The sequence below is a fragment of the Eptatretus burgeri genome, chromosome 14 (assembly GCF_056783735.1).
Source record: "Eptatretus burgeri isolate ZD-2024b chromosome 14, Ebu_testis_v1, whole genome shotgun sequence".
Classification (NCBI taxonomy): Eukaryota; Metazoa; Chordata; class Myxini; order Myxiniformes; family Myxinidae; genus Eptatretus; species Eptatretus burgeri.
Window position 1 is genome coordinate 25208064 of NC_140974.1, and position 15302 is coordinate 25223365.

At 42.7% G+C, this 15302-nt stretch overlaps 2 protein-coding genes and 1 long non-coding RNA gene across 4 annotated transcripts in view; 1 reads left to right on the forward strand and 2 right to left on the reverse strand.

Moving 5' to 3' along the window:
- Nucleotides 1-4616: 4616 nt before the first annotated feature.
- LOC147012810 (uncharacterized) lies at nt 4617-10573 on the reverse strand. The gene is made up of 3 exons (XR_015051072.1): nt 10457-10573; nt 9513-9895; nt 4617-4939 (listed from the first exon to the last, which is right to left on the reverse strand). It is a non-coding gene; the product is annotated as an uncharacterized LOC147012810 (long non-coding RNA).
- Nucleotides 10479-15179, forward strand: AJM1 (apical junction component 1 homolog). Its single transcript, XM_085854043.1, has 4 exons — nt 10479-10598; nt 11474-12984; nt 13119-13458; nt 13959-15179. The coding sequence occupies exons 2-4, from the start codon at nt 11512-11514 to the stop codon at nt 14435-14437; spliced, it is 2292 nt and encodes a 763-aa protein (XP_085710169.1). The 5' UTR covers nt 10479-10598; nt 11474-11511; the 3' UTR covers nt 14438-15179.
- The window catches only part of ABHD16A (abhydrolase domain containing 16A, phospholipase), a 43170-nt gene continuing 42408 nt past the window's right edge, over nt 14541-15302 (reverse strand). For both annotated transcript variants that reach the window (XM_085854045.1, XM_085854044.1), the window contains one exon: nt 14541-15060. In XM_085854045.1, coding sequence (XP_085710171.1) covers nt 14921-15060 — 140 coding nt within the window. In that variant the 3' untranslated portion in view covers nt 14541-14920. The remainder of the gene's footprint in view (nt 15061-15302) is intronic.

A 15302-nucleotide genomic window follows, 5' to 3' on the forward strand; every position in this document is an offset into this window, starting at 1 on the left:
ATAGGACATTCCAGGCACCCACCCGAAGGGACCGCCTCAGGTTAACCCAAGGAGTCCGCCGTCTGGTGGACGACACCTCAGCACCACTCCGACACACTCTCCCGCAATCAGAATCAGGGATGTTACCCCGTGGTTTCCCTCCTATCATCAAAGATTGGGGGTCCCGAAGGCTTTGCCCCAATCCCGTCATCCAGTGAGCTGCCCTGCGAAGGGAAGCTGCGCAGGAGGTACTCCCACGGAGTGGGTTTTCAGATTTTTTTGCATTTTTGCGTTTTGCGGAATGACGGGTTTTACGGTGGCCGGAGTGCAAATCCTGCCACCAACCTCCTAATAAAACAGTAACCCAACTGCAGGAGGACGTCCGCAGACACAGTTGGGCACTAGATATGGATGGCCGTTGGCTCACAAGGAGCTCCTCTGCCCTTTGACAGGTTTTGTTTTTAATCCTGCTGGGTGTCCATATCCAAACACCCTCCTCACCAGAAAACCTGGTGGGGGAGACGGTTTAGTCGCCGACAACCCGACCATGGAACAGGTTAGTACAGGTTTACATGGTACCTGTAGCAGGTCACAGATCTAACCTGACCTGACATGTGGAACATATACAGCACTGTTTCGTACCTAACGATATTACGAGTGTGGAGAAACAGTGGTCCATAATGCTGATAATGTTCATAATGAGTGTTTGCGGCGTGCTGACATACAAGCTCATGTCAAGTTTGTTTACACCGAGGAAACTGGGAGACGTCCCGTTTTTGGAGCTGGTTAAAGTTGTCAAGCAACACCGGAATCTGAGGCCGTCGGTGATTGTGCAGTGCCACAAACTGAACATCCGCAGTCAAGAAGGGGGTGAGCCCATTTCGGATTATGTAGCAACCTTACGTAAATTGGCTGAATGGTGTGAATATGGAGGTAATCTCGAGGAAATGCTACGGGATCGGTTAGTCTGCGGAGCAACGAATGACTGCATCCAATGCAGATTGCTGACGGAAGCAACGTTGGATTACGACAAGGCCTTGAATGTGGCTTTGTCAATGGAATTGGTTGAAAAGAACATATTGGATATCCGTGAAAATACCAGAGTATTTCGGGATTAGGGATCAGAAAACAAGTTGACGAGTTTGAATAGCCGCCAGACCCCCCATGCTTTATCTTTTGAAGAGGGGTCCACAGTAAAATGTGATCACTGTGGATGGACGGCTTATCATCAAACTAGTGAGCGTTCAGCTCGAAATGTGGACTGCTGTAAATGTGGCAAAAAAGGTCACTTTGCAAGAGTCTGTCGTTCGAAACCCAAAACCCAAAGCATTCCTCTGAGCAATAACAGTTCTCCACAGGGAACAAGCAAAAGGTCTGAAGACAAGACATATCGGATGGAGGAGGAAAATGAAGAGGACATGTGCAGTCTTTTTCATAAATCGAGCAACCAAGCAAAATCCAAACTGCTGGTTGTGAGATTGGAAATTGATACCGGGTCTGCGGTATCACTTATTATTGAGGTTATGTTTCAGGAGAAGTGGAGGGCACACAACCCAAACAGACCCACAATCTGCTCCAATCAGACCAAACTATGCACATATACTGGTGAACCTGTGGATATTGTGGGAGAATGAGAAGTTGCTGTGAGGTATGGCACACAGAAGGCAGAGTTGACCTTGATGGTGGTGAGAGGTTCAGGGCCCAGTCTGCTGGGATGGGATTGGCTCCAGGTAATTCGGTTGAATTGGCAGGATGTGAACAACCTCAATGCCAGTGATCAATTGAGGGAACTCCTTAAGGACTATGGAGACCTTTTCACATTGGAGCTGGGAAAACTGAAAGGAACGGAGGTCGAGCTGGACATTGACCCAAATGCAATTCCTAGTTTGTCAAAAACCCACCCGGTACCATTTTCAGTGTGAGAGAAGGTAGGTTAGGAGTCGGATCGGTTGCTAAAGGCTGGGATCATAGAACCTGTACAATTTTCTCATTCGGCAGCTCCGATCATCTCGGTTATGAAATGAGATGGCTCGTTTCGGATATGCGGAGACTGCAAGGTTACAGTCAATCTGGCAGCCCGCTCAGACACTTACCCCAATACACTCCATGTTCAGAGTTCAGACTGCCCACGTGACTGCCTCCTTGAGTGAAAACATTATTAAGAAAACAATCCTGAGAAGTAGAGATGCAACAAGCAATTCACTCTCAATCATGATAACTGTCTCATAAAAATAAGAACAATCATCATAGTAATGTTTCTTCATGACCATATTGGCTTTCATTCCAATCTTTATGGAGAAATTGTGGGCTTTTTGTTCAGAAGTTTGTGTATATGTATATACAATATATTTTTTTCAAAACTTGATCATAAGTCAAGGAACTCATGGTGTATCCTTGCCTGAGGTTTACATCCGAGCTCTTTGGCTGGGGTTAATAAAAGGTTTGTGTTATGTTCGTGACCCGAACAAAGGTCTGTTCACCTTCAAACCTCTTCATTGCTCGACCTCCTGCAGGAGAGTAATTGCCACTGCCAGAGGTCGAGGTAATAAGGTGGACAGTGGTTATGTTTTCACCCGTGTTTGTTTTTTTATTATTATTATTTCGTATGCATCCTGTGGCTACTTGGTTGCATCATTTTCTGGAAGTGTGGATGTGCCATTGATGCAGTGCCCCTGTTACCAATAAGCTGGTACTTATTTTTGCCGATCTTGGAAGAATACCAGCCTGAGTCAACCCACCTGGTATTATTCTAATGGCACGACAGGGTTTGAACTCAGGACCCTAATATCATAAATCAGCAACCTTAACCATTGGCCAACATCAGGCTTTGTTGGTCTGTTTGTGCATCGAGCTGTGAGCAGGATATCTCAAAATTTACTGACAGATTTAGACGAAATTTGGTGGACAGGTTGGGTGGGTGACAAGAAAGAATTGTTTCGATTTTGGTGAAGATTTGCATCCGGATACGAGAATTTAAAAGTTTTTAAAAGTGACTTCACCACGGAAAGCTAGGGCCAAAAACGTATTATAGCATGATATTCCAAAAGGTTGTGCATGGATTTGGTTGAAACTTGGTAGATTAGTTGGGTAGTTGACAAGGACTAAAGGATGAGATTTTGGATAAGGTCCGGATGCAGATCCAGCCTTACGGTGGGATACAAAACGTAAACTGTTCAGTTCAGCGAAGGTATGTGCTCCACTGAGTGCCCTTCTAGTTTAATCTGGTGTTGTTGTGATGCAAGAATGATGGGCCAAATAATCTCTTCCTACATCTAATTCCCTCCTTGTTATTCCCACAATTGATAAACCAACAAATATCAATTCACAGTAATCACGAATTGATAACATTTTTGTTAATTCAGATGAAGGACATATCCAAACTGGTCTTCTGTATCATGAAATATCTGACCACTTGCCCATATTTGTATTATTAAATAGTGCTGTTGATTACAAAACTTAGAGGAAGGAAGCAGAAAATACACAAATTCACGAGAAAATATTCTCATTTAAATAATGATTTGACATCAGAAAATTGGGATGAGGTTTTGCTGCATAATGACACATTAATATTTTGTATGCAGCCTGTGGCATCATTGCTGGGAGCGTGGCTGTGCCGCTGATGCAGTGCCCCCTGTTTCCAGTAAGTTGGTATTCATTTTGCCAACCTCAGAAGGATGACAGCCTGAGTCAACCCATCTGGTGTTGTTTCAACGGCTCGACAGGGGTTTGAACTCAAGACGTTAAGATCTTAAGGCAGCCACCTTCAACCATTAAGCCAACAATGGGCTTTGTAATGATACTAATGATGTCTATAAATTATTTTGGAATAAATTTTGTCTTTATCTGAACAACAAAAAAAATGCCATAAGTTGAAAGTAAAATGAGAAAAGGAGATCCTAAGAATCCATGGATAACAAAAAGGGTTATGCAATCAAAAAATAAAAGAAAAGCTACACAAGTGAAGCATACAACACCCCAATAGTGAAAATATGAACAAGTACAAAAAAATATAGAAATTAAATTTAGGATTATTGGTATCTCATGTGGTTAAGTCTGAGTCTTTGGGCCTCTCACTCTCTCACCGCAGGCAGGTCGTGGTCTTTCTGTGTTGTACTGTCTCCTCTCCAGTTCCCCCACCCCCCCTTGCCCTGTCTACAATATGTTCCCCCCATATTTCCGCAGGGCGCTAAAGGTCCGCCAACAACTCCTTCTGGTAAAACTACCAAAATCACGAATCACACTCTTACCTTCACTCTTTCACTCCTCTTTTTCCCCACCTTTGGAATAAACTCCCTCACTCTCTTCAATCCCATTCTTCCCTCCAAGTCTTCAAAACAGCTGTTCACCACCACCTATCTTCCCCCATCCAAAGCCACGATCTTTTCTACCCCCATTAATCCACCTAAAACCCACCTCCTTCAAATTCCCTGCCTTCATTCCCCAAAGTTCCTTGTCATGCAAGGTCTTGAAAGTCCCTGTAATGTCCATCTTGGATTCCCAATGTTCCCCACCCCATCCCTTTCCCTTCCACAGATCTCCTGTCTCTGTTCCCCACTGCTTTGTCCTTCCCTCTCCCATCCCTTGTCTTCTGCCCCCCCTTGCCCCCCTTGTTGTGCGTTGTGTGTGTTCGCTCTCATACGAGCCTCGACAATGTACACAAAAAAACAAAAGAAGAAGAAGAAGAACATCAAGTAGTCATTTATAATAGGTCACACGGTTTTTTTACTCAAAATTATTTTCTAAATTTAGATGAGTGTGGGTTTAGAAAGTTGCACTCCACAGATTTAGCACTTGCACAATTATATGACAGTGTTATGAGTACCTTAGCAGATCATGGGCATGTCATTGATGTTTTGTGGATCTTTGGAAGACTTTTGATACTCTTGATCACACCATCGTTCTCTGGAAATTACAGTCTTGTAGAATCAGTGGGATAGCTCTTTATTGATTTATAAATGATCTGTCAAATATAAAGCAATACACATTATATTATGATTCCACTGATTCCAATACATTCCCCAAGGCTCCATATTAGGTCCCCTTCTGTTCTTAATTTTAAAATAAATAATATCTCAAATACATCCACTCCATTACAATACACTCTTTTTGCAGATGATACAAATGTCTTTTGTTCACACTCTTATCAGAATCCGAAATTCTGATTATCAAAACTTTATCTTTGGTTTAGAAGTAATAACTTATCTCTGAATCTAAAGAAAACAAATTTTATTCATTTCATGAGTTCTAGACAGCTAAATAACATGCTCTATCCCGGTATAAAAATTGATGATACATCACTTGAAATGAAAACAAGTACAATGTTTCTCGGCATAATTATAAATGAATGTTTGACCTGGAATGACCACACTCAGCACATATCTGTTTCAATTTCACACACTGTCGGCACACTCTGTAAATTGTAATATTATTTATTTGCTTCTTAATGTTTTTATCCACATTATATAATTCTATAATATTATCCCACATATTATATCGTAATACGATTTGAGGAAATTCTAAATTCAATACTATTACTATTCTGTTACTACAAAGGAAAGCAATTCACATCTGTTCTGGTGTTGGTTACCGTAAGCAAATGTTTTATTTACAACAATGAATATATTGAAAATAAATAATAAATATATTTTCTATAAAATGCCCTTTTCACGTTACGACTGATTTCTAATCAACTGAATTCAATCTGAATTACGCCATTGCGTTACGTTACGACTGAAATCTGAATTACGTTACGACTGAATTCGAATCAACTGCTGACCTCTTTTTCCAAAATGTTCCAATTTAACAAAGATGTTCATTCCTATCCGACAAGACTGTCCAAGAAATATTGTATGTTAAATCCAAAAACTGGAATGGTCGAAAAATTTATTCAACATTTGGAATTCTCTTCTGCTTGATTTACTAAACTCGAGTTCGATATCGTGCTTTTAAAATACTGTAAAGAAAATGTTTTTGAATCAATATCTCAGTGAATGATTTATTGAAATTACTTCACAGCTGATTTTTTTTTACTTTTTCTTTCCTGAAAAACGTTGTTGTTCATAATCCCACTTACATGTGATATCATCCATGATTCAGAACCCAAAAAAATTCAGGCAGAATGAGGGCAAGAAGACTTTCTCTTCTTTTTTTTTTTCTTTTCTTTCTTTACTCTCCTGCTCGTGTAGTTGTTAAATTTATTATAAAAGGGCTGTCAGCCTTTCAAGCTATTGCTTAATTTGACAGCTCTTCCTTACAATTATAACAAGGAAATAAGGAAATCCAACACAGGTGGAGGCCATTCAGCCCATCATGCCTGCAAGAACACCACACCAACCCATCTACACAAGATCCGAGAAAGAAAATGCAAAAAAGTTTTTAATTCATGAAATGAATTTTTTTATGAGATTTGTTCTTTTGTTTGTTTATTTTCTGTAGTTTTTGTAGTTTTGTATTTTTTTTATTTATTATTTCTTTATTTATTTCCCCTTTTCTTCCTCTCGGGGGAGGGGGCATGGGCTTGGTTAAAAACACACGTCAACCACACAACCCACCTTGACAAGACCCCCACCATCAGCACTCCATACACAATCACCCAGAATGCTCAAACTACCTAAAAGTCCTATCAACATCCCCATAACTTACAGGTACCTATCTAATTCTAATTTAAACTTATCTCCCGTTTCTACTGCCACTACCTTTCCAGTGAGACGATTCCATGCATTAACTCCTCTCTGAGTAAAAGTCCCCTGCCTTACTACCGTCTTAACTCTCCTTTTATTTACTCTCAAGCTATGGCCCCTGGATCTATCACTGTCAACTCTGTTTAATAATTAATCTGCACTTATTTTATCGAAACCTTTCATTATCTTAAACATCTCTATCATATCTCCTTATAATCACCTCCTTTCTAGTGTATAAAGCCTTGTCTCCTTCAGCCGCTCCTCATAGCTGAGTCGAGCTCGGCCCGGAATCAATCTAGTAACCCTGTGCTGAACCCTCTCCGTGACATCTGTATCCTTCTGGAATTGTGGTGACCAAAACTGCACACAATATTCTAAATGTGGCCCTCACTAAATTACTGTGGAATGTTAACACCACCTCTTTTGATTTATAATTGATCCCCCTCCGAATACAACCGAAAACCCTATTTGCTCTTCCTATAACTGCCTGGCCATGTACTTACCTCCCATATCTATTATCACCCCCAGATCCTCCTGTGTGACATTCTCCAAAATTACCCATTGCATCCTGTAATTGCTATTTTCATTGTTCTCCCCCATCTCCAACACCTAATGCTTGCTCAGGTTAAATTCCATCTGCCAATGTTTTGCCCAATCTATGCAAGTATCAATACTTTCCTGTATCTGATCACAACCCCCTCTGCTATTCACCTTACCTCCAAGCTTTGTGTCATCTGTAAATTTGGAAAGCTTACTCTTTACCCCATAATCCAAATCGTTGATGTAAATAATGAAGAGTAATGGTCCGAGAACTGATCACTGAGGTACCCCACTACTTACATCCTCACAGCAAGACATCCTCCCACTCACACCACTCTTAGCTTCCTACCATTAAGCCAGTTTGCAATCCAATTAGCTACCTGACCAGCCACTCCACAAGCCTTCACTTTGGCTAACAACCTCCGATGTGGTTCCTTATCAAATGCCTTCTTAAGTCTAGATATACGATATCCACTGCCATTCCATCATCCACCCAAATCAGACAATGCTTCAGAGAACTCGAAAAAAATTGTTAGACAGGAACTACCTTTGTAAACCCATGCTGACTACCTTTAATTAGTTTGTATTTATTTAAATGGTTCCTCATCTGGTTCTTCATTAATGTCTCCAACACCTTCCCCACAACTAAGTCAAGCTGACAGGTCTATAGTTTCCCAATTCCCAACTTCCTCCACTCCATCCTGGATCTTCTGTAAAAGCCCTTTCTCACCTCCTTGATAGATACTCTCAGCTGTTGGAAATTCTCCTGACTGTTCTTGTGCAAAAGTTGAAGCAAAATACCTGTTTAATAAGTCTGCCATCTCACTTTCATCACTAACCACTCTCCCGGTGCTATTCCTCAATGTTACCATTATTAAGCGGTTATTCGTACAAATGTTAATGTTCAACTCTACTATAAAAATAATCGTGGAGATAATTAACTGAAACTAATAAACTCAAGAATATGCAGAAGAAGAAGAAGAAGAAGAAGAAGAAGAAGAAGAAGAAGAGTAACGTTCCAAGCACGAAAGAGGGACTCTCAAAGCTCTCCTTGGTCCTGAAAAGTTGGTGAATCGTCTCAACAAGAACAATTTAAACGCGGCTAAAGTGTAGAAGCGGTACTTATTTACAGTAGAGCATCAGTTATTTAACATTGGTGGCTACAAATTGAACGTTAAATGGTACTTATTGACCACTGAATCAGGCAGCCATTAAATTGAAGGAATTCTTGACCATATGCAGATTCATCCATCTGTCTGTATGTATGTACAGTGCATATATATATATATATATATATATATATATATATATATATATATATATATATATATATATATATATATATATATCCTTTTCATACGAGTACACAACCTTATTCCTCCACTTCAAAGTGCACATCAACTCCACTTTTTTTAGATCCTCGTGGAGGATCTCTAAGTCTTGCTCACGTTGTTGTTCTTAATCTTCTTCTTGTGGACTTTTTTGTTTCACAGCCTACACTTTTCATCCAAACTTCCTGAAACTTGGCGTATATATGTAAAACTACTCTGCGCAGACAGTAACCATCTCCGATTTTCAAAATTCATCATAGAAAAAAAAAGTTATGACGTCAAAATATCTCTGCTAATGGAAATCGCCTAAAAAATTATCTCCGAAACTAGGCAAGCTTTTTGAATTCTGTTTGTGGGAATCGAACAGGGCATTAGCAGAGATGGATTACCGCACATATGATACATCACTATGACGTCATATAAATTTTATGACGTCATTCCTATTTTTTGACATTTTTGTTTCACAACCCAGAGTTTTCATCGGATCTTCGTGAAATTTGCCATGTATATGCAGAAAGCCCACGCACAGGCAGTAACCATCTCCGATTTTGGGAATTCTTCCTAGAAAAAAAGTAAACGTCATAATATCGCCGCTAATGGAAATCGCCTATACCATTATCTCCGAAACTAGGCAAGCTGTTTGAATTTTGTTTGCGGGAATCAAGCCAGGCATTAGCACAGATAATTTATTGCAAACCTGATACATCACAATGACGTCATATTCGTTTTATGACGTCATCATTAAGAGGACAAGGATCTCAGCTCATTTGAGCTTGTTTTTTAAATCAAGACACTTTCTTTGAACGACAATACAATCAAGTTATTACGATTATCATTATTATTATAAGCTGATGGCGTCGTGAAATGCAATCTAACAGCAGCTCATGACCCTTGGTGTTATGAGCTTCCGTCGAAGTACAAGATCACATTAACTTTTCTCGCGAGTGACCGGTGACGTCTCAAGATCACGTTTGGAACGAACCTCTGATCCAATTTGAAGCGGTGCGTTCGTTCGTAGCGTTTCAGGCAGTGTACGTACGTGCCACCGATGTGGGCGATGAAACTAGTTGACCATTGTTAGATTAATGATCACGTCACTCGCTTCACGTTCCCCAGCTGGACATTACACAAGCCGTTGCGATGGCAACTGTGCGGGCGTCGCGGAGACGACGCAACAAGCACGTGGTTTCCGAGGGAGAAGGGAAAGCGGCGCAAGAGGAGCCGAGGAGGGGTGGGAGGAGTGAGGGCGACGGGCCAAGGGAGAGACAAGAGGAAGGAGGAGTTGGAGGGACGAGGGGAAAACAGAGGTCTCTGTGTTTCAGCACAAAACACATTCTTCATGGGATTTTGCTTCCCAGTCCTGATCTGTGGGTGACAAACAAAAAAAAAAGGGGTTACAGTAACTTTATGTAACACGGACCACCGGCGATTCATGTCACGTCCAAACCCACGGCCACATTCGTCCCCACGACGGTGAATGTCCGTCCGTGCGTTAAAAGTGTCGCCTTCCTACTCGGTGTGAGTCAGCAGCACACACAGACACAGACACAGACACACACACAGACATGTTCCTCACAAACGGTGAATTTCGTGCACTAATTATTATTCACTCTTATTGGGTGTGCGCATCCTCAAACCTCCTTTCTGCAGTAAGGGTTCGGCAGTCCCCCACCACCACCACCACCACCACCACAACCACCACCCGACAAAAAGCAACACACATTGTGCAATTTCATGTTCACCCGTGTCAGATGAACGATGCATTCAGTAAATAGCTCGAGTATCTAACATTACCATGTACACTGCGTGTATACCATGCACTGTACGCAGATAAAACGGGACAGTTCACATAGACGACGCTCGTGCATCATTGTCCCCTTGTTTCTCCCTCCTCCCACTGACCCACCACCCCCTCAACCCCCATACCGAAACACTCCACCACTGCGCATGCGCAACAGGCCTCTGCAGTCAACCGCTTGAAAGCGCAGGATTCCTTTTTCCCCTCATTCATTTCTGTTTGCTTGCTCCCAACACGGACAGCTGCTGCTGGAGCACACACACACACCGGGTAAGTGAAGCAGCCGCGATGATATAACATTAAATATAATTAGAAAATAAAAATGTTTTTAAAGGTAGTTGTTCTTACTAGATTATATCAACTAAAAATAAATAAAATTTAATTTAAAAAAAAAACCTAAATTGTAAAATACCCTTTTTAAATGAAGGTCGTTTCCCCCCACAACCTCCGTCCCTGTAGTTATTATAATAATTGGTGCACCGACGGACATCAACCGCGCCAAAGGATTTATTTAATCAGCAGACTCAAAATAAATAAAATTGTTTTTAAAAAAATCCACGACAGTTTTTTTTTTAACACTACACGTTGAAATAAATCGATGAATGGATGTGTCGAGTTTCACGAACAGATTTTGTTTCTTGGTACTGGGGGGGGGGGAATAATTATTATAAAGGTGCATCCATTTATTACCTACATATGGAAGGGCATGGGTGAGGGGCAATATCAAAGAGGGAGAGGGATTGTGGGAGTGGAGTGGAGATAAGAGGAAGGTGGTGCTTGGGAAAGGAGACAAGGGAGGAAGAATGGCTTGTATGGGATGAAATGTGGTTATTAAACGTTTACTTCATGTTAAAAGTCAAATCTCTCCAACGCACGACCAGGTGTGGGTCAAGGAAGGAAGGAAGGCCAAAGTTGGGTAAAATTAGGTTTTAAGATTACGATTATGGTCATTGCGAAGGAAAATCATCTCCATACCAATGACCGTAATCACAATCACAAGCATGATTTCAGGTCATCAAATGAAAACATTTTGTGTGTGTGGTCAGAAAGGGCAATATTGATACCTGTTCTTGCTCCTCTGCAGTTTGGCCTTGCAGTTAAACCTCTGATTCCCCCCCTCCCTCCCCATTGCATACCTTCTGTAGGTGGAGCGTCTTGGGTGGCCTGGGGAAGGGGGGCAGAAATGACGCGATCGCTCTCCCCTCAGCCTCTTCCTGCTACTCTACGGCCGGCAACCCACACTCTGTCTGTTTCACCTCGTGCTCTGCCTTCACAACAAATATGGCTAAGTCCAGCGGTAATGCCTGATAGACCGTGGACAACAATGGGAGGTGTCATTTTTAAAAGTGGGCAGGAGAACGAAGGTCGCAGGGTTGATGGTGTTCAAGGAAGCCGCAAGCACCAGGAGAAGGTTCGACCGGCAAAGCCACCTGTTCCGAGAAAACCTGCCAGTCTCACCAGAATGTCCCAGCCATCTGCAATGGCCATGCCACGTGATCAACAAAGGACACCCCTCTCTGTTTCAGCCAAAAGCCGCCTTTATGACATCCATCCCAGCAAGGTTGGCCCATTTGGGCAGCCTATTGCAGTCCATATGGAGACTGCCAGAAGAGCTACAAGTCTTTCGGGTCGTCGCTCGGCCCCCATTTTACCTCCTGCTACAACTGTGTGGCGTCGCTACGATTCAGAAGGCCGACCGGTTACTGGTGATCAGATGCTCAGTTCTTCTGCACCGTCGGTCTTGGCCGAGATGACAACAATGCACCATGGTTCGCCCAGGCATCATATTAGATGTCGCGTTGATGTGCGGCCAGACAATTCTGTTGCTTTTGCCTCCCATTCACCACCACGTGCAGTCCAACAGTCACCTTCGATAAGTCGGTCTGAACCTTTCCTCCATCGAGGTGTGTCACCCCCTGCTCCACCCACCCGGAAATCATCTTTTGCCACATTTTCACGCTCACTTGACAACTTGTGCCAGGTGTTAGCAAGACGCGGTGTGACACGCCGTGGGGTAGCAGATGGTCAGAGCACAGACAGTCCCATATCCATGTTCAATCAGCGCACTGGTTCAACCTCAACACTACCTGTTGTCCAGGTCTCAAGCTCACCCCGCCGCTATGCTGCACTCTCGCTCTCAGAAAACTCTGTTTTTAGAAAAACCTGCGATGGCTCGACAGCAATCTTAGAAAGGCGCGAGAAGCCATCGTTTTTAGCACCCTCTATAACCATCACAGACAATGAAGTTCAAAGAAGCCTCGGACCCAGGGCTTGCCGAGGCCGGTCTTTGCAGGAGTTAAGGGCTGACAGACGATCACGAAAAGGAGGTAGTAGTTCAGACTACCTCGGGTTTCGGAGCCTTGCACCGAAAGGGCCTGGACCAAGTTCTCCACTTGCCAGTCAAGAGCTTGACGAGATATTATTGGATATTGCTGTCCATGCGTCTCCCCGTGGAGATGAAGGGGCAAAGGGTGGAGAAGGTGCTCCCGACTTTGTGGGTCGGCTTGTAGAACTGCTGGAAAATGACGTTCCAATTAATGTTCCTCAGACTGATGCATCGGAACAAACAGATGAGCCAGCAGCAAGAAATTCCCTTCCAAAATGTGCCAACCCCAATTGTTGGCGACGAGCTGACCCTGCCAAGGCAGCATCAAAGGTAAGGTGGAGCATCTGGTTTGTGCAACCATTATCAACATCTCCCATAATCATTTCAAACGCAATGAAAGGGAACCATTCAGTGTCTCAGATTTTGCTACATTTATATTTATTGCCATTTTCTTCAATTTCTAGGCCTGTCGCAAATGTGGTGCACAGTATTGTGCAAGGGACTGCCGACGACGCCACAGAGCCCAGCACAGCACAACCTGCAGTCTAATCCAGGCAGATCGTGCCTGCACAGCCATCCTAGAATCTTTGAGAGCGCCAGGGTCCGCACTTTTGGCACTGGCCCGTGCAGCACACGTGGGTTTCCTCGCCAGAGGCCGTGGCTGTCTATCTATCGGTCTGCCAGGTCCAGCTGCAGCCGAGGCTTTTGCACGCCTAGGTCTTGAAGCCCTACTTGTGTCACCTATGTACGTGTCGCTGCGGGAGGTGGCAGCACATGGCGCGAGTCTGGGCCACTATGCTGAAGGTGAATGACAATAAAATGGGAACAAATTTCAGAATACATCTAATTTTACTTGTGTGCTATTCAAACATTGAAACATAACTGCAACACAGCTTAAAATTGAAGTCAACTTCAGTGCAGAGATGAAATATCAAAGAAAAATGCATACGTTTGAAGACAGTTTAGCCTTGAACTTTCATCATAAACTATTGATGAAACAAATCAAAACTTTGTTCTCCTTAGAGAACATGCAGTCATTGCTATTGCCTGCACAGTCAATGAAACTGAGGTCATGTGAAAGGAGGCACGTAGAACTACGACGAGACAATTGCATTTAATAATTAATTTAGGGTGACCCCGATGAAACTAAACATGAACAATTTCTGATGAATAAATAATGTTTAGAAACATTTCATTAGCGCAATGAAAAGTAGATCTTCAGTGGACTGAACAAATCAAATCAAAAAACATTTAGTACTTTGTCTGCCACATTCTCTCAAACTTATCTCCAACGTCTCTTGCAGAGCTGCACAAAGTTGGACTCCACTATAATCCGGATACCCACTTCCTTGTCAGCGTATCTGTGGCAACAACCCCATCAGCCTCTGGCCCACCAGCCGAACAACCTGCTGCCCGCCAATTTGCACTTCTGCCGCTACCACCTCCACCCGCTTCCCCCACAGACCCTGAAGAACCAGAGACCCTGATTCTGACCCCACCACCTGTGGGCCCAGGTGCCGGTTCACGGCGTGCACGCGAGCTAAGCATGGCGACAGTGCAGCGGGATCTGCGGAGGCGTGGTGTGTCCTTGCGGCTTCAGTTCCCGGCGCTCTACCAGCGGTTGTGTCGTTTTGTTGAACGTGGTGGTCCATTCCCACCAAGCACAATCTATCCACGTGACTCACGCACAGGAAAAACGTTCATGTGCATCCTGCTGCCAGCTTCCGATCCTCAACCGCTATCATGGGCACACAGACCTCGATGGTTGCAAGACTTGCTTTGATTGGTTGGTGCTAGATGATGATGATGAAGCAGTATTTATTAAGTGTGTTCCGTAGCTTTGGCCCATTCAAGGAACTTTGCAGGAGCAGTCTCAAAGGTGTGAATAAAAAAAAGCGCAAAAGATATTTTATTTGCCAAACGGATGAAAGTACAAGATGTACGCAGAACAGAAATGACTGGAAAAACCAAATATGATGGAAAGTACAACAATTATAACAAGAACCACCCTAACCAGAAATGTTTATATAACCTTTGCAAGCATCCCTATTGAATTTGTTGCAACCCCTTTTTCCGACACCTTTTTTCCCAAAACCCGAATGTTTTGCGGTACCTGTGATTGGCCCCAATTATTATTATTATTATTATTATTATATAATTCACATGCTAAAGGTCTCATATGAAGAAAGTGACATACAATTCTTCCTCTTCTGATAAAATTTCAAATCTATTACCTTTCAATATATGTTCATTTACCATCCTCCTTTCACATGCTCCACCATGTTATAACCAGGTACAGCATTCCACTCACAAAGAGCATGGAATTAGAGTCCATCTGGAAAAAAAATCCAACACTGAGAGGATGCCTCATCAGCACCTGCATCTTCGCAATCTCATCAGCACAACCTGCGGGGTGAAAATCAGCCCGAGAAAAGAAAAACAAAAAAAACCGTTTTCATCCACCTTCGATTAAAAAAAATTGGAATATGTTAAACGACAATAAAGTAATATATATGATGCAGGTTTCTTTTTTTTTTGGAACGAGTCGTTTTTAAAATATTTTTTTATTGCTCACCAGCAAAAGTACCCGGCCCCCATGATGGGGAAAGCAAGCAATTTCATTATTACTATTATTTTATTTATTTTTA